Here is a 17,766-nt window from a genome sequence, read left to right as displayed (position 1 = left end):
GAGGGACCGGCACCCCCCGAGGGACCGGCCCGGGAGCTGCGCGAAGGGAGGAGGCGGCCGAACCCCAAAAGGCAGCGGCAGCACCGTGCAGCCATCAGGTGGGTCCTGAGGGATGAGCGAAGCAGCGGCCGGTCCCCAGGAGCCTCCAGTTGGACCCTACAGCCTTCAAGTGGATCCTACACCCAGCAGCTGGACCCCAAAAATCCCCAGCTGGACCTTACAGCTTTCAGCTGGAGTCTGGATCCATTAACCAGAGCCTGGGAGCCACCAGATGGACCCTACAACCCCAAGGGGTACAAGATGGATCCTACACGCAGCAATTGAACCCCAAGAGGCACCAGGTTAGGGTTAACCTGCACCCTTCAATCAGACCCTACAGGCATCACTTGAACCCCAAGAGCCTCCAGCTGCACCCTATACCCATCAACTGGACCCTACATCCCTTAACCCAACCCCAAAATTGCTCAGGTTGAACCCTGTGCCCATCAGCTGGACCCCCAAAGCCTCAGGTTGAACCCTACACCCATCAACTGGACTTTGCAGCCATTAGTGGGACCCCAAGAGCCTCCAGTTGGACCCTACACCCAACAACTGGACCCTACACCCATCAAACAAACCCCAAAGCCCCCAGGCGGATCCCAAACCCCCCAGCTGAAGCTCAAGATCCTCCAGCTGGACCCTCCAGTCACCACTTGGTCTCTGGAACTGCCACCTGCCCCTTCTGTCACAGATGGACCCTAAGAGCAGCTGCCAACCCCACTGCTGTCACCTGCACCCCAAGAGTCCCCAGGCTGACCCCCGGGACCCCGGGAGCCTCTGGGCTGAGCTGGAGCGCCACAGCCGATCCCGCTCAGCCTGGGCTTTGGGAATGCACAAACCTCCCAGCCCCGATCCCGCTGGAGCGGGGACAGGGACACCATGGGGACACCCCGGTGTCCTGGAACCTGGCGAAGGAGGAAGTTTGGGCAGAGAGGCAGCGATTCCAGCGCTGCCCTTGGACTCACCTTGGCTGCCAGGATCCAAACACCGGTTTCTCTCTAAGCAGCGTCTCCCTGCTCCCGGTGAATTCCTCCTGCGCTTTCCCTGCGTTGCCTCTGCCGGCTGACATGGAGCCACGTGCCAGGAGGAAAGCCTCCTTCCCCGCCTTTAACTCTGTCCCTCCCTAAAATCCCGCGATTCCCATCTCCCCATCCCATGGGACGGCACCTCGGACTGCACGGAACCGCCCGGCGTTCCCAACCCCGGGATTAGGGCCTGGGGAGCGATTTGGGATCGGGGTAGGTCAGTGAGCACAAGCATCCATCAGTGCAGGGAGGATGTGGGATAATTCTCCCCGGGGCAGCTGCTGGAGGGAAAAACTGGGATGCAGCAGGTCCCGGCAGGAAAGCTGGTTCAGGAACAGGAATAGCTGAAAGAACTAAATATGGAAACTTGGATAAACCAGCGCTGAAGGAGGGAGATGGTTTCCTAATGGGATTCAAAGCATATAAACAAACTCAGGGAGGAGGGAGGTTGTCCAGAGGGGCCTTGGTGAGGAAGAGTTTGGAAAACCGGCTGGAATTCTCCCAGCAGGGAAGGCTATTCCATGAAATTTCTAGCTTTATGGAGGAAGTGCCACTCCTGGGAACGCATTGTTGGGGGGAAGAGATAATGCAAACAACATCCCTAAAAGATTCTCTGAAGGATTTTTTTTCCAGCTGCTTTCTGATGATAGGAAGTTTCATGGCAATGGATTTCTCAGTTCCACTGGAAGCTCTTTTGCTTCCTTTGGATTTTCTGGGATCACTAACCTCACACTGGGAAGGATTTGGTGCTGCAGATTCCAGGCTGGGGCTGTGGTGCACCAATTTCCTGGGAATTGCTTCCCTGGATGGACAAACGTCAATCCTTGCCCTTGTCCTGAGATCCTATCAGAGCTCTCCCATCTCCGATGTCTCTTAATTCCTTAAGGAGCTCGGCTTTGCCGGCTCCTGGGCACCTTCTCCTTTCCCTCCTGGGTTTGTGCTGGCACCACGGGGGTGGCTTAACGCGATTATCCCGGTAAAACTCCCTTAAGAGGATTCCTGGGGCTCGGCTGCAGGGTGTGGATAGGGATGATCCTGCTGGATGTGGGGAAGCATGGGAGAGCTGTCCCCATGAGGGTGACCCTGGGATCCGCCACACGCTGCCATTCCCTGGGACAGGGTGGAAAACTGCCCATGGAGTGGATCCTGCTGGTGCCGGAGAGAGGGGGAGGGAATGGGGATGGAGACACAGGGAAAGGGTGGGAATGCTGGGGCTCTGGAGCTGCTCTGGGAAGTCCTGGAGCTGCCCTGATGCTTCCCAGGAAATTCTGGGGCTTCCCAGGAGGGTCCTGGAGTTTTCCAGAGGACCGATATTTCTCAGAAGGATACTGAAGCTGTCCTGGGGCTTCCTGGGGCTTCCCAGGAGGATGCTGAGGGTTCCCAATAGTGTCCTGGAGATTTCCAGAGGACTGAGGCTTCCCAGAAGAATCCTGGAGCTTCCCAGGGTGCTCCTGGGGCTGTCCTGGAGGCTCTGAGGCTGTTCTGGAGGTCCTGGAACTGCATTCAGGGAAGGAGAAGCTGCATCTGGAGAAGGGTTATGGAAAGGGGCTGGTTTATGGCAGGACTGGGAATCCCAGTGGGGATTCCCTGGAATAACCCTGCTCTAGGAAGGTGCCAGTCCCTGTCCTGGCTGTGAGATGAGCCCTGGCCCCTCTGGAAGTGCCCAGCAGGATGAGCTGCTGGAGCTGGGTCAGCTCCTTCCCTTCTCCCTGCCAGAGGCGTGTCCCAGTTCTGGCAGGAGCAGGAGCTGTGTGGAGACACTGGAAAATCTCCTGGCAGGAGCAATCAGGTCACCAGAGCTCACCAGCTGGATACTGGGACAGCCAGGGGGTTGAACTGGGCAGGAGGTGCATTCCTGGGAAATCCTCTCCCCTCTGCCAGCAGAGTGGGAATATTGGGAATGAGGCCTCCCAATCATCACCAGGCTGAGCACCTCAGCTCCCAGTGCTGATCCTAAAGTTTTGTAGGTTTTTCCTGTTTTCTGTCAGCTCTTCCTTAGGAAATGAGGGCTGGGAAAATGAGGGAGACCAGGATTCTGTTGGGAATTCCCATCTGGATTAGAAAAAGTAAAATTTCCTGGCACACAGGTTCAAACCTGAGCATAAAAGGGGACCCACAAGCCCACAGTTGATCCTGGATCATCCCTCAGGAATTCTGGGCCCTCAAGGAATCCTTTGGGAACACCCAAAGGTCAAAATATATTCCCAGAGGTTTAATTTCAGAGCAGAAGGTTTAAACAAATCAGTGTCCAGGCATAGACATATTCCTAAATATCCTTAGATATCCTTTAATACCCTATGGATCATCCCAGCTAGGACAGGCACCAGGTGGGATGTGGCACAAAGGGTCAGGCCCCCAAATCTGGCCCTAAATGGCCTCTTTTTCCTGCAGATCCATAAAGCAAGTGTGTCCATGTCCAGAAAGAATTTATATCCAGGTTTTCCCATGCCTGTGGATTATTGCCCCAAAGCAACAGCTGGTTTGGGATAAATCCAGAGTCCTGCTGAAACAGGAATCCCAGGGGATGGCAGGGGCTGAGCTGGGAAGGGTCAGCCTTGTCTCTGCTGCTCCGAGCTGGTTTTCCTTGGTGCCAGACGAATCCTTGGCTCCCAAATCTAGGTCTGGGGTGCAGTGGGAAGCATGGGAGGGATGGGATGAGCAGTTGGAAGGTGCTGGGTAAATCCAAACTCATCAGAGCGCCACCAAATTCCTGCAAAAGCACTTTCTCCTTTCCTTTTTTTTTTTTTTTTCTTCCCTTCCCTGTTTCATGTTTTCCTTGGCTCCTCCACGTTCCGGGCAGGCTGACAGGGAGCTCTGTGGAGCTGCAATCCCTGTGGGAAAAGCCGAGCAGCTCCAGACAATGGATCCATTGCGGCTGGAAAAGGGAGCAGGTGGGGAGGAAACGGAGCCGCACAAAAGGATCCGGCGGGAGGAGGAGCAAGGGGGGATTGTCCAGAAATCCCTGGAGAGGAGCTGCATCCAAGCTGGGTGCTGGGACAGCTGGGCCTGGCAGCAGCAGGAGCAGCAGTGCTCGGTAATTAATTAATAAATGGGGCGTTTTCCAGGGAATTGTGGGGATGGATCGTCGTCCTCGGTGCTGAAACAGAAGGAAACAGCTCAGAAATTCGGGAATTAAAAAAAAAAACAACCCCAAACTGGAGCAGCCGTGAGGGTGGGGAATGGATTTCCCAGGGAAGCTGTGGGAATACCTGGGAAGTATTCAATTCCAGGTTGGAGCAAGCTGGGATAGTGGGAAGGAGGTGGAATTGGATGATCCTGAATGTCCTTCCAACCCAAATCACTCCATGATCCCGACTTTTATTTCTCTTGGCTGCCTTACAAGTGCCCTCAGTCTCAAGACTTCCAATAAAACTGCAGGAATTTTGCTGCAAGACATTTCCCACTCCGGTGCCAGCACGGAGCCACCAGGGCAGCCGAGCTCCCAGCCCAAAGAGGACACAGAAATGTGTCCCATTTCCCCCATTTCTTCCACAAAACCCACAAATCCCAAATCCCTGTGCTTGCAGGAATGGGATTTTGTCCTCTGGCAGGGCAGACCCAGCCACCAATTTTGGGAAGGGTGACTGGAAGTGTAGCAGCCCTGTGGGATCCCACTTTCTTTTCTCATCCCAAACAATATTTCAAGGGATTTATTTTTATAACCTGAACAATGATATTAAAAACGATATTAAAAAAAGAAACTTGGCCAGGCTGCAAATTGGGCCACCAGAAGGACAGCGAGGAGGCAAAAAGATGGAGTCACTCCTAAGGAAAAGGGAATTTTTTCATGGGAAAAATCCTGAGGCAGCATGAGTCACCCCTCAGTGTGTCCTGGAAAGCTGGGAACTGGGAGAGCTGGCAGGAGCAGGGCACAGACCTTGGCTTGAAGAAGCTCCAGGATGGCAGGAGAAAATCTTCCTGTGCTGAGGGAGCAGCTCAGCCAGGAACGTCCCTGGATGATCCCTGGGATTGCACTGCCAGGGATATCCTGGTGGAGCAGAGTTGTTGTTAAATGGATGTACAGAAAGGCAAAAAAAAAAATCTGTTGGAAATGCAAAAAATTCCAATAGAAAAGTACTGATCTATTAATTGATATAATTAATCTATTAAAGCAGAATCCCAAAGATTCCTGAGAGTCCTACCATGGATAACAACAGAAATCCATCCAGGGGTGGGAATAAATTCCTTAGGTTCCTCCATGGAATTGTGAGGATCCACAGGATGAAACTGTCACATGGGGAAGGGATCTTGGAGGATCCAGGCAGGCACCTGGAGAATCTTTGGGATGGAATCCCTGCAGGAAAGGAGATGGCAATTCCCAGATGAGGGGCTGGGAATAAGGCAGCAGCTCCTGGTGGAGCTCCAGCCCTCTGTGGCTTCAAGGAAAAGCTTAAAAGGAGTAGAAATCCACCCCCCATGAAAATACAAACTTTTCCTATTTTTCCTCATTACTCCAGTTGGATGTTGTTCCAGAACTGATGGATTTGAGGGGAATGTCAAGGCAGCCTTTGCTTCCCCTTCCTTTAGGGCTGCTTTTGGGGTTTTTCTTCTGATTATCAGCTGCTTCCAGTCTCCACTCTGAGAAAAAAAGGATCTTTAATTCCTTTATCTATTTAAATCGATTTCAGGAATATTTTTCTCCCACAATGTGAACAATCAGAACTCTGTGGTCTCCCAGATATGTAAAACAGTTCTTTTTCTTCTTTTGTGGGCAGATATAGTTGAGCTACATAATGGGACTCTGGGAGTGAGTCAACTCAGGAACACTGCATGTGTTTAAATTGCACTTCAAACGAACTCCTATTTAAAAAGTTCCCAGAAATTGCCAAATCCCGGTGTGGAGAAAAGTTCATTGCAATGCATTATACCCTAAGCATTTTTATCCAGCATCTCTAACGGATTTATTTACCACCCAATTTATTACGAAGATACTTGACAGAGAAGCAAACAAACTTGGAAAACATCGCAGCATTTCTGCTATTTATAAAGCAAGAAAAACATTGGAAGGTTCCCCACAAGAGGCCTAGAGGTGGACACGCGGGGGTTTAGGACAGGGCAGATCTATGCCAGAGACAGAATTTGGCGGCCCCTCAAGGCACGGTCACCGCTCAGACCCCTCCCAGACCGTCCCGGCCCCTCACGTTCCCGCCTCCCCGCAAACCTCGCGAGATCCCCGCTGGGTCACGCGCCCGCGCGCGCCGCCGCGGCCCAGCCCGAGGAGGGGAAGGGGGGGGACAAAAAAGGGCGGAGCCTCCGCCCCGACGCCTCACGGCCCTGCCGCCATCTTGTTTCTCGGCCGCTCGGCGCTCACTCCGCTTCGGCCGCCCCCCTTTTCCCCCCCCGCCTCCCGCAGGCCGCGCCGGAGGCAGCGCGGGCAGCGGGCGGAGCAGGCGGAGGTCGCGGCGCCGGCCGCCCCGGTGAGTGCGCGGGGAGCGCGGCGGGGGGGAGGCGGCGGCCCGTGAGGGGACGCGGGGCGGGGGCGGCCCGAGGGGTCGTTACGGCCTCCCCCCCCACACCCCAACGGCTGTGCTGCGATTGGCTGGGCCGCTGCGCGCGCGCTGATTGGCCCGCGCGGGGGAGGCGGGCGCAGAGAAGCGGGTGCTGATTGGCTGGCGGGGACGGGCCGGGGAGAGGAGCGCGAGCGGACAGTTGTCCCGCGCGGGGCGGGGGGGGGGCTGGCGGTGCGGCGGGGCCGGGACAGGCCCGAGCGGGCTCGGGGTTGGCCGAGCCTGGGACCCTCCGGCCTGAGAGCCGGGATTCGGGGCTGGCAGCGTCCGGGGAACGCGCCGCCTCACAACCGGCGGGCAGCATTGAGCGCGGAGTCCTCCCGGTGTTTTCCCGGGCCGCCACAGGGGATGTGCTATGGTGCCTCATCCTTGGAAGGGTCCAGAGCCAAGGTGGATAAGGCCTTGAGCAATGTAGTCTAGTGGAAGGTGTCCCTGCCCATGACAGGGGTGGAATGGGATGTGCTTTAAGGTGTCTTTCACCCAAATTGTTCCTGGTTGTGTGATTCCAAGGCAGTTTGTGATCCTGACCTGTCTGAGAAAGGGGTGGGAGGGGGTAGATAGGAGCTCAGATGCTTAGGTTTAGATTTGATTTTAGGAGGAAATTCTTGGCTGTGAGACTGGTGAGGGGCTGGAATAGATTTCCCAGAGAAGCTGTGGCTGCCTTTGGATCCCTGGAAGTGCCCAAGGCCAGGTTGGATGGGGCTTGGAGAAACCTGGGACAGTGGAAGGTGCCCTTGGCCTTGGTAGGGGATGGCACTCGGTGGTTTTAAAGATCCCTTCCAACCCATAATGTTTTGTCATTCCATGGTTCTGTTTTACTAATCTTTGGGATTTTTGCCAGCCAAGCCTTGAGAAGCTTCTTCAGGCTCTGCCACTGTATTTGGCAGGAAGAGGGGCAGGACAGCGAAAACACTGTCAAGGGTTTCTGGTACTGTCTTGGGCATTATTTAAGCCGTGCTCAAAAAGCAGCAAGAGCTGTGAGAATACCTTTGGTCTCCGTAAACCCTGCTTTTTCCCCGAGGTGATGGAATAAAATACATGCCCCCAGGTCACTGGTAAATCCCGGGGCACTGCGCAGCAGTGTGGGCATAGCCTGCTAACCGGGAATTCTTTGGGGTGGGATTTCATTCAGGTGGGTTCCTTGTTTGCCAGTGTTTGAGGGTTGTCAAGGCAGCTTTGGGGTGGCTGAGCTGTGTAGCAGGGCCACCCCCAGACCCTGCAGCTCTGGCAGATTCCAGATTGTCACTGAAGGATGAACAATAGCTGTGACTGCTTCTGGAATGTGACTCTTCAGAGCACTTCTGAGCCATTTCTCTTCATGAGTGGAATATTTTCCATGGATTTGGGAACAAATCTTCCCTGTCTCCATTGCTGTTTGAGCATGGATGATTCAAAGCCCATGAGCTCCTTACCTGTTCCTCCAGGCCTACAAACCAAACCATCAAACTTCCCTGCCAGCATCCCAGGCCCTTCCTTAGTTTTTTCCTTAAATGAGGTTCTGGTTTTGGACTGGGATGTTCCTTCTGGGTCTGTTTGTCCTCGTGCTCTGTGACAGCTCACCTGGTCATGGTGGTGACAACATCACACCTGGCTCTGGTATAACCAGGCACAGGATCCCAGGGAACAGCTGGAGCTGTGCCTGAGGGGATTTAGGTTGGATTTAGGGAAAGGTTCTTCCTCCAGAGGGAGCTGGGGCACTGCCCAGGCTCCCCAGGGTATGGGCGCATTCCCAAGGCTGCCAGAGCTCCAGGAATGTTTGGACAACATTCCCAGGGATGCACAGGGTGCCATTGTTGGGGTTGGACTGGATGATCCTTGAGGATCCTTCCAGCTCAACATGTTCCATGGTTCTGGGATCCAGCAGAATCCTTGACTGCTCACTTCAGGTAGGAATAGGTTCTCCAGTGTCTGCACTTGACTGGTGACCTTGAGCCGGGCATTTTTCCTGCCTGGCTGGTCTGTCCCTCGTTAATTTTGCTTGATCAAGATAAATCCTGTTTGTCCAAGCACATTTTCCTGCCCCATGGGAATCACGTGCAGTGGTGGATTCCTAGAAGTGCCTCAGAGAGACAGGTGACAGCTACAGGGTTCAGAACATTCCTTTTTCCAATGTTTTCCTAGTAACTGTGTAGTTCATGGAATTGTGGTTTGAGTTGGGAGGGACCTTAAATCCCATCCAGTCCCACTCACTTCCATGGGCAGGGACACTTCCCACTGTCCCAGGTTCTTCCAGGGATCCAGGGGCAGCCACAGGTGCTCTGGGCATTCCATTCCAGCCCCTTGTCACCCTCAAAAGAAAATTCATTCCCAAAATCCCACCCAAACCCTCTTTGATTTCAGAGCAACGAGAGCTGCAATGATTGAAATAAACATTTTAGGGCTTCCCAAACTAATTCAGTGGGGTTTTTCCACAAATAAACCCTTTACTGTAGAACTTCCCAAAATTAACCAGTTTTTATTGTCAGGAGGAATTATTAAGCTGTGAGCATCAGCTGCTCCTGTGGGTCATTCCCGTGGCTCTTCCTGTCATTCCCAAGCACAGCAGAGCAGCTTTGGGTCCCTTGGGACGTGACAAGGCCCGAGGGAATGTGTTTGGCCAGTCAGAACATCAATCCCTCAGAATTCCAGAATTCCAGCCAGGCATTCCTCTGTTCTGCAGGAAGGGTGCTGGGTTTGTTTTTCATACCACCCAAAGTACCTCACATAATTCCAATAGTCAGAATTCCACAGCTTCCAAGCCCTGTTTTTTTTTATCTGAGGAATGCTACAGGAAGAGAACAGAGTATTTATTTTTTTTAAGGCCATGTTTCAAGCAATTTTATTCCCCCAAATCATCAGGAAGATCTATTTTAAAATTAATCTCTCCTCGTTATCAGATTCAAAGTGATTTAATCCGCAGGGCTGGACAAGGCTTGGCTGTGCTTCCCAATATTTTTTCCCCCTGGATAATCCTGTCAGCAGGAAATTATAGTTTGGAATTACAGTTTGAAATCCATTGGGGTGCTGTTGATAAAACTGGGATTTGTGCGTTCAGAGGCTAAAATACCACCTGGTTTCCACAACTTTTTATGGTGGACCATTCCCATTCTTTACCGACAACATTCCCAAATTCCCATCCCATCCAAGAGCTCCTAAAGCGCTGCTGGAGGGAGGAAAGTGAGGCTGCGTGTGGTTAAAACTGAAAGGCATTGATTGGTGTTGGAGGTGAACGCTCCACCTGCACTTCCTGCCGGGAATTTTGCTGGGATTCATCCTGCCCAGGGCTGTAGGGGGTTGTACCATGGAGTTGGAAAAACCGAAAAACCGCCTCCTTTTTTTTTTTTTTCCCCCTTATCCCATGGAATGTTCGTGGGGTGGTGCAGCCCCGTGGGAGGGCTGTGGGATCCCGATCCCTCTTGCCGGGGACTCCCACGGATAAGGCCGGGGAGGGGATGTCCCTGTTCCCACCGGGAAGCACCAACCTGGGACTGGGGCCACAAGGGATCCAGTTCTGGGATACTCAGGACAGGACAAGGAGCTGCTGGAGACGGTCCATAGAGGACACGGAGAGGATCTGAGGTCTGGAGGATCCAGGAGAAACAGCGAGAGCTGGGTTGGCTGTGGCTCTGCTGGAATTAATTATTTCTGAGAAGCACCAGATTTGTCCAAGCTGGACAGGGATCCTTACGAGGAAAAACTGAGAGCTGGACCTGGAGAAGGGAAGGCTGGGAGAGAATCCCATCAATCCATAAAATGTCCCCAAGGGGTGTCATAGGGTGGTGCCAGGCTCTGTTCGGGGACAGGACGAGGAGCAGTGGCCATAAATTAAAATACAACGAGTTCCACCTCACCCTGAGGAGGAACTTCATTCCCTGCAGCCCTGGAACAGCTGGAACCTCCCTCTGGAGACATCCCAACCCCACCTGGAGCTGTCCCCGTGTCACCTGCTCCGGGTGACCCTGCCTTGGTAGGGGGATGGACTGGGTGATCTCCAAAGATCCCAAAATTTCTGGAACTCGGGGATCCGACCGCGCGCGCTCCCGCCGCGCCTCGCGCACGTGCGGCCCCGCTCCCCGCCGGGAAGGTGTGGCGGGAATCGCCGTGATTGACAGGCGCGCGGGCCAATCAGCGGCCGCCCTCGCCAGGCTCTTCAGGCGTTTGAATAGGAGGCGAGGCTGCCAATCGGGGCGGGGCAGGGGGGCGGGGCTTTCCTGACCCCTGCGGCCGCCGCTCAAGGTAACTTTAAAGCAGGAAGCGGCAGGCGAGGCTGCGCCGCAGCGCCAGCCAATGGGAGCGCGGGGCCGCGGGGCGCTCAGCCAATAGCAGAGCGCGGCCGCGGGGCGCGCAGCCAATGGGCGCGGGCGTGGGGCGGGCCGGGCGCGCGCAGCGGGGCGCGCGGGGCCGCCGCCGTTAAAGGGGCCGCAGGCACGGCCCGGCCCGGGGGGGCCCCGCAGCTGCCGGGGTCGCTCAAAGACAAAGCTATGGCGGGGAGCCCCCGGCCGCGGACACGGCCGGCGGTGAGTCTGGGGCGCTGCCGCTGCGGTGGCGGCGGGGGAGGGCGGCCCGGGCGCCGGAGACAGGCCGCGGCGGCGGGGGATGCTCGTGTGTCCCGGTGCGGGAGGGACGGGGGCACGGCGGGACGTGCCCGGTGCGGGGTTTGGGGTTGAACCCCCGGGGTTCCCCGCCGACCCACCCCCAGCGCCGGTATCGGCGTGAGGGCAGCGATGGGGGGGGACAAAGCAGCGCTGCCCCCACCCTGGGGTGCCCCGAGCGCGGCGGGGCCTCCCACGGTGCCCTTGGCCTGGCCTCGATGGCCCCGCGGGGCCTGGGGGGCGACAGCGGAGCCGCGACACCCCCAAACTCTCGGCGTGTCCTGGCAGCCCTTTGTTGTCGTTTTTCTCGGGAGCTCAGCGCCGAAGGTCACGGCAGCCGCGGTGGGAGCGGGGGGTTCGCGGCCCGGCGGGGGCTGAGGGGTCCCGGGGGCTCTCCCCGAGCCCCGGGCCGGGCGCGCTCCGCCACCGCCGCAGCCCAACTTGGAGCGGGGCCTGCACGAGTGACCTTGAAATCCCAGCGCTCCGAGCCGCCACTCTGAAGGACAAAGTTTGTTAGCGGCACTTTGGACCGAAAAAAAAAAAAAAACAAAAAAGAAAGAAAGAAAAAAAAAATAAGAGAAAAGAGGAAGAAAAAAATGGAGCTGCTGGCGCTGGCCGAGGGCATCAAGGACACGGGGGATAGTTGGGAGATTAAAGTTGGGTTTCAGCGAGCACATCGTGCACAGTCCTGCTCCTCCGAGATGCTCTTCTTGTCCTTTTCCTCTCAGGGTGATAAAACACCTTTTTTCCCCTTTCTGTGGTCGTTGATTGTAGACCTTAAAAGCGCTGTTTTGGAAAATTAAGGATAATTAGCTTGTCCAAGTTCTTCTTGTAAGGGTTTTAGAACTCGGGTCCAGGCCCTTGAACCTGAGCTTCACCTCTTGTCAGGATTTCCTTGGGTTCCAGCTTCGTTCTGAGTGTGATTTGGGGTGTTTTAATTAAAAATTAAGACTCCCAGCACCTCATCTCGGCGTTGTTCAACTTCCTGGTGTTGTCACAGTTTCAGTGTGAGGGACGGAGTAAGAGGAGAAATGTCCCCAAAAGTCACCTTTTAATAATTTGGGAATGTTGGAGGAACTTCTGGAGCCGGCTGTGGGCCAGGACTGGGAGATTTGCTGTGAGCATGAAGGTCATTGTCAGCATCTTGAAGCACAAATAAAATATTTTAATGTATTTCCATTGAAAACTTAGGCTATATCCAGCTTTTAAATATTGGCAGGACAAGAGGGTGACCTGCAGCTCCCAGAAATGAGAATAAAAATCCTGCAGAAATCTTGATTCCACACAATATTTGGCGTATTTTGATGGCTTCAGCTTGCAGGAGGCTGGAGAAGAGTAGGTTCTGCTTGATCTTTCTAGGTCAAGAGCAGCAGGGAAAATCTGGAAATGGATTTATTAACAAATTATTCCCGTTTCTTTTGATTTTTTTCCAGCTTTGGAGGGGTAGGAGGGTCCCATTTTAAGGAGTGAACTTTGGGTGTCCTTTCTGCTCCAGAGTTCTCCAGGGGTTTGTTGTTGTTGTTTTCTAGAAGTTTGATTTTTTTAGTTTTATTCTCTATATGAGTTTGATTTTTTAACTTTATTCCCTTAAGAGTTTGATTTTCTGGTTTTATTCTCTATATGAGTTTGATTTTTTTAGTTTTATTCCCTATGAGTTTGATTTTTTAGCTTTATTCTCTAGAAGTTTGATATTTTAAATTTTATCCTTTATGAGTTAGCTTTTCAGTTTTATCCTCTATGAGTTTGATTTTTTAAATTCATATAAGATTGATTTTTTTTAGTTCTAGTCTCTAGGAGTTTTATTTTTTAGTTGTATTCCCAGTGAGTTGGATTGTTTAGCTTTATTCTCTAAGAATAAAGTTTGATTTTCCAGCAGTTTGCTTTTCCAGGATGCTTTTTCCTGTGAATTTTATTTTTTTTAGTTTCTCCTAAATTTTTGACCTGGAACTTCAAGCTTGAAAAACAACACTTTTTTATTATTATTTTTTTTTAAATTGATTTTTCTAGCCTTTTTTTTGCACCAGTGAAGGTGTTGGGGACACTTTTGGGGAGGGGACATTGTTGTCCCCAGCTTGAGCCACCTTAAGGTAGCTTTGGGTGCCCACAGGAGGTCACCTTTCAGCCACTAAATTTGGGTTTTATTTCATTTAATCAGGCTAATATCTTGTATTTATATAATAAGGGTGACATCTGTATGTTAATTATGTTGGCTCATGAGGTGGTTTCTTCATTTCAAGGCTTAGTGTGTTGTAAATGAATTAAATTTGGTGAGTTTCAAACCTAAAATCGTCAATTATTTACATTTTTGAAGCTCTTTAATTAGTTAAATTCTTTAATGATGATCAGGAATAATTTACTTTTGTTTCAGAGGGTTAAAAACCACAGCAAGAACAAACTTCAGGACATATCCAAAGCATCCTGGAGTTAAAAAAGGAGATTTTTTTGGGAGTTATTCCCAAAAGCTGAAGAGATTTTCTTGTATTTTCTGTTTATTTGGTCACTTCCTGCTCAAATCAGAGCAGGAATTGTCCCTTTTTATGCCATGAAGGTGGGAGATTTGCATCTTTATAACACCAAAGCATTTTTATTTCAATAAAAAAGAAGAGAAAAGAGAGAAAAAATAAATTAAACCATCCTGGCTGCCCATTGAGTACTTTAGGTTGGGCTTGATTTAAGCAGGAAGGAAAAACTTCTATGAGAATAATTAATTTTAACTTTTGGGTGATGCCATTGGATGCTTTCATTTATAAAATTGAGTGACAACAGTAATAGAAATATTGAATATTCAATAGAAGAATAGGATTAAATAGATATTTGTCTGTAGATTCAGAAAGAAGTGGATTTATATAAATATACAGAGCCTTTGCAGTCCCTTAAAATCATTTATTTGTCCCAAATTTCCCTGGAATAAAGAATTGGAAGTTGGGATCCAGATCCCTCCCGTCCACTTTGGGGCTGTCTCAGTCCAAGGTTGGGAGCAGAGGGAATGTGGTAGAGAATTTATGGAGTTTGAAGGTGGAATAAATAAATATTTACCCTAAATATTATCCTAAATATTCCTTGGAGAAGTGGCTGGGAGGCACCTGCAGTGCTCAGGTGTTTCCAAGATCAACACAAGGTATTGCAACCCCTGCTGTCCTCACTGGGTCGCTCAGTGCAGCGTTTAATTCTTGAAATAACCTTTCAACTTCTTAAAAATTTGGTTGAAAATGTTTAAAACGTGAGGGGTTTATAGGTTTTTAAAGCAGAATTTCAGCTTCCCCTGATTTTGTGTCCATCCCCTTTTCCCACTGCCCTGTTGGATTTTTTAATAACATCATTTTCTAAAATCTTTTTTGGATAAATAAATCAGTGTTAAATGTAAAAAATCTTAATTATTGCGATTTGTTTTAATTGTTTTTTAATTTCTTGCCTGTCCATAGTGCTGGGAGTTTTTATATTTTAATAATTACAGTGGAATGATGGTGGTGGTGTGGGCCCAGTGCTTAATTAGCTTTAATTTTTAAAGCTTTCTTCCTTTTTATTGTGACAACTTTGGAAGCTGCAGAAGGATTTGGGATGGAGGGACAGGATAAGGGGGAATGAATTCCCAGTGCCAGAGGACAGGAATAAATGGGATTTGGGGATGGAATTCCCAGAAAATCTGTGGTTTCCACATCCCTGGAGGTGTCCAAGGTCAGCTTGGAGCAACCTGGGATAGGGAAAAGTCTCCCTATCCATGGCAGGGGCTGGGAAAGGATGGGATTTAAATTCCCTTCCCACCCAAACCATTCCATGATTTATGGATTGGGATTTCTCAAAGCCTATCCCAAACCCCACCTTATCAGCCCCTGCCCAGGTGTTGATCTCCTCTCCCAGCGCTTTTCCAGGGAATATTTTCCATTCTTGGGCCACTGGGATGAATCCCTGGGGATGTTGGTGCTCCAATTCCCAGGATTTTCCCATGGAATCTTGCAAAAAAATCAGGAGCCAAAGCCTTATGTGTCAGAATTCAGTGCTCAAGGCTTTTCTTTCACTCCAACAGAACCAAATCCTGTTTTGTTTTTTTTTTTTTTCCCAGCTGCTGCTGTGGAATCTGCAAAAATCTGATTTTTTTAGAGCTCCATGGCAAGATTTGTTCAACAAAAAATAAACTGTGGTGCCAAAGCGGCTCAAAATTCTTTTGAATTAAATAATTTTATATATTTGAGCAGTCAAAACTTGAATTTTGAGGTGGAAGGAGAAACCATTGATCCCCAACTCAGTTAAATCATCTTTCCCTGCCACTGCTGCCACCTCCCAAAGTCTTTGAGAGTAAAAACTCTCAAAATTAAAAAACTAAAGCTAAAAACGCTCAATTTCTGGCACTTTGAGTCTCCAGCAGCCTCCAGGTTGTTTGGAAGAGTCATGGAAATGAATTTGCCGTTATTCCATGAATAATATTGTATTAAATATTCACTTCTGGGGCTTTGATTTTATTCTTTAGAGCTTTTCTGGCTGACATGGTGTTGGGGTTTATTTTTTTCCGGTAAAATTTAATCTTTAAAACACAGAAAAGGAGGAAACAAGCAAAAAAATTCAACTTTTTTTTTTCTTTTTAATGTTGCTTCCTAATAAATAATTTGGGGTTTTTGTGGGGTAGTGGTTGTTGTAAAAACCATTTAAAAGGAGTTTTATGGGAATTTTTTTTGGAGGATTGGGAACCTTTTAAACTCAGTCAGTGTGGGATTGTTAAATCTGTATTTGTCACGTGGTAGGATCAAGATGAGGGGATTTTTTCCCAGAAATATTTATGTTTTATCCTTTTTTTGAAGCCATAATTTAAGGACATCGAGATAAAATTTTGGGATTTTGGGCCTTATTTCTTTGGAGCTTTCATGGTTGAGCAATTTTTTAGGATCCTTACATAGAATGTACTGCTTTTTCCATGGAAAACAATGGGATTTTCTCAATAATCGTGGGAATGTGGCTGTTTTGTATGGAAAGGACGTTTGTGATCCCACAGGGAATCTGTGAATTTGGGAATTTGTGATCCCACCAGGATGGATAAATTTCCTTTGGAGGTGCTCTTCCCCCTCTTTGCTTGGCTTCTTACTCAGGGGGAACTTGGCAAAAATTGAAAATTATGTTTAAAATGAAACTAGATTTAAAAGCCAGCAAAAATTGGAACATGGCCCTCACTGGATGGGGACATTATTCCCATTCCTGCCTTGCTTGGGTGCCTGGGAATGTGGCTGTGACATGGATCTGGTGTTTTTCCAGGGAAAAACTCTGGATCCTGCTCAGGATGGAAGTGCAGGCTCAGAGGTTTTGGGTTTATTTGCGATTTTCCCATAGGTTGTGTTTTCCAGGAGCTGAAACGGCGAATTTTCCAAGGGGAGATGGCTCCGTTTGGCTGCTTCCCGCTTCCCAGGGCGCCCAAAAAAGAGCAGAAAACAGCATTTGTACAAAAAATAACAGCCAAAAACCCATCTCTGCGCTTCCTTTGCTCTCCCATGAAGTGAAACTTTTCCAGGTTTTGTCAGCTGCTGCAGGATTTGGGAATTTTAATGTTTGCCAGAGGTGTCATGCTCTGGTGAGCGGAAAAGCTCCGACAGCTGTTGGGATATTCCTGGTGATCTGCTCTGGAATCACCTCCAGGCAGCGAGGCTTCAGCTTTTCCTGCTTTTCTGTTTCCCTCAGTCTGGAAAAACAAAATGTTTTCCTGCCTGGAGGTATCCCAGGCAGTGTGGATGGGTTGGAGGTGAATCCCAGTTTTCCTGGTTGTTACAGAATCCTGGGATGGTTTGGGTTGAAGGGGATTCCACCCCCAGGAACACCTTCCACTGTCCCAAGTTGCTCCAAGCCTAACCTTGGACACTTCCAGGGATCCAGGGCAGCCAGAGTTTCCCTGGGAAAGCTCCTCCATCATTCCTTGCTGTGTGGGGATTGTTTTTTTTTGGGAAAGGGGTTGTTTCTTTCCTGGTGTTTCCTTCAGAGCCATTGTGTCCATAAATCTCCTCACTGGAATTCTGCCAGTCTGGAGTTCGGGTGGTTCAGCTCATCCCAGCCCACCTGGAATATCCTGGAAGGATCATCCAGTCCAAGCCCTGAACAATGGCACCCTGTGCATCCCTGGGAATGTTGTCCAAACATTCCTGGAGCTCTGGCAGCCTTGGGAATGCGCCCATACCCTGGGGAGCCTGGGCAGTGCCCCAGCTCCCTCTGGAGGAAGAACCTTTCCCTAAATCCAGCCTAAATCCCCTCAGGCACAGCTCCAGCCATTCCCTGGGATCCTGTGCCTGTTTTCCAGCAGAATTTGGGGTTGGAGCAGCCACTTTCCTCTTAAACCCCTTGGGAGGTTCTTTTGGGTGAGCTGAGGGAAATCTGGGAAGGAGGGAAAAAGGGGAAGGAAAGGAAAGGAAAAAGAAAAGGAGAAAGGAAAGGGAAAGGAGTGAAGCTGAAAAGTTCCCAAATGAAAAGCCTAAACAGGTTTTGATCCATGTGTGAAATCCAAGGATTCCTCTGGCTGTGCTGAGCTCATCTCTCCCTGAGTGAGCTTTTTGCTGGTTCTAATCCTGGGATGAGTTTTAAAGGAGGAGAAGGAATTTCCCTCATTGCCCAGGAATGGGTCATGAGTGAGCTTTCTCTCTCTGGAGCTTTGTG

General features: G+C 50.4%; 3 protein-coding genes and 1 long non-coding RNA gene across 6 annotated transcripts in view; 1 reads left to right on the top strand and 3 right to left on the bottom strand.

The window, feature by feature from the left end:
* Nucleotides 1–1,387, bottom strand: part of RIMS3 (regulating synaptic membrane exocytosis 3) — a 22,889-nt gene extending 21,502 nt beyond the window's left edge. Inside the window, exon 1 of the mRNA XM_015649186.3 lies at nucleotides 1,005–1,387. The gene's annotated coding sequence lies outside the window, so the exon portion shown is untranslated. The remainder of the gene's footprint in view (nucleotides 1–1,004) is intronic.
* A 1,874-nt stretch (nucleotides 1,388–3,261) lies between these two features.
* Nucleotides 3,262–6,488, bottom strand: LOC107214140. Its single transcript, XM_033519578.1, has 6 exons — nucleotides 6,226–6,488; nucleotides 5,517–5,642; nucleotides 5,207–5,358; nucleotides 4,942–5,052; nucleotides 4,274–4,450; nucleotides 3,262–4,161 (listed from the first exon to the last, which is right to left on the bottom strand). Exons 3-6 carry the CDS (start codon nucleotides 5,207–5,209, stop codon nucleotides 3,412–3,414), a joined length of 1,041 nt encoding a protein of 346 aa, XP_033375469.1. The 5' UTR covers nucleotides 5,210–5,358; nucleotides 5,517–5,642; nucleotides 6,226–6,488; the 3' UTR covers nucleotides 3,262–3,411.
* NFYC (nuclear transcription factor Y subunit gamma) overlaps nucleotides 6,406–17,766 on the top strand; it is a 29,952-nt gene continuing 18,591 nt past the window's right edge. For 2 of the 3 annotated variants that reach the window (XM_015649185.3, XM_015649183.3), the window contains exon 1: nucleotides 10,954–11,067. The gene's annotated coding sequence lies outside the window, so the exon portion shown is untranslated. Of the gene's footprint in view, nucleotides 6,482–10,953; nucleotides 11,068–17,766 lie in introns of those variants that run through there. The other variant, XM_015649184.3, reaches the window with a different exon arrangement.
* LOC107214145 lies at nucleotides 9,007–10,244 on the bottom strand. Its single transcript, XR_001524892.2, has 2 exons — nucleotides 10,033–10,244; nucleotides 9,007–9,335 (listed from the first exon to the last, which is right to left on the bottom strand). It is a non-coding gene; the product is annotated as an uncharacterized LOC107214145 (long non-coding RNA).

The sequence above is a fragment of the Parus major genome, chromosome 23, assembly GCF_001522545.3.
Source record: "Parus major isolate Abel chromosome 23, Parus_major1.1, whole genome shotgun sequence".
In the NCBI taxonomy this organism is placed as follows: domain Eukaryota; kingdom Metazoa; phylum Chordata; class Aves; order Passeriformes; family Paridae; genus Parus; species Parus major.
The sequence above is the reverse complement of the archived record's forward strand: the minus strand, read 5'-3'. Positions and strand labels throughout refer to the sequence as shown.

Coding starts and splice junctions, on each gene's coding strand:
- LOC107214140 (XM_033519578.1), bottom strand. Junction 4,451..4,941: donor TGGAGCTTCTTCAAGCCAAG/GTCTGTGCCCTG, acceptor AATGTCTTGCAG/CAAAATTCCTGCAGTTTTAT. Junction 4,162..4,273: donor TGGAATTGAATACTTCCCAG/GTATTCCCACAG, acceptor CTTCTGTTTCAG/CACCGAGGACGACGATCCAT.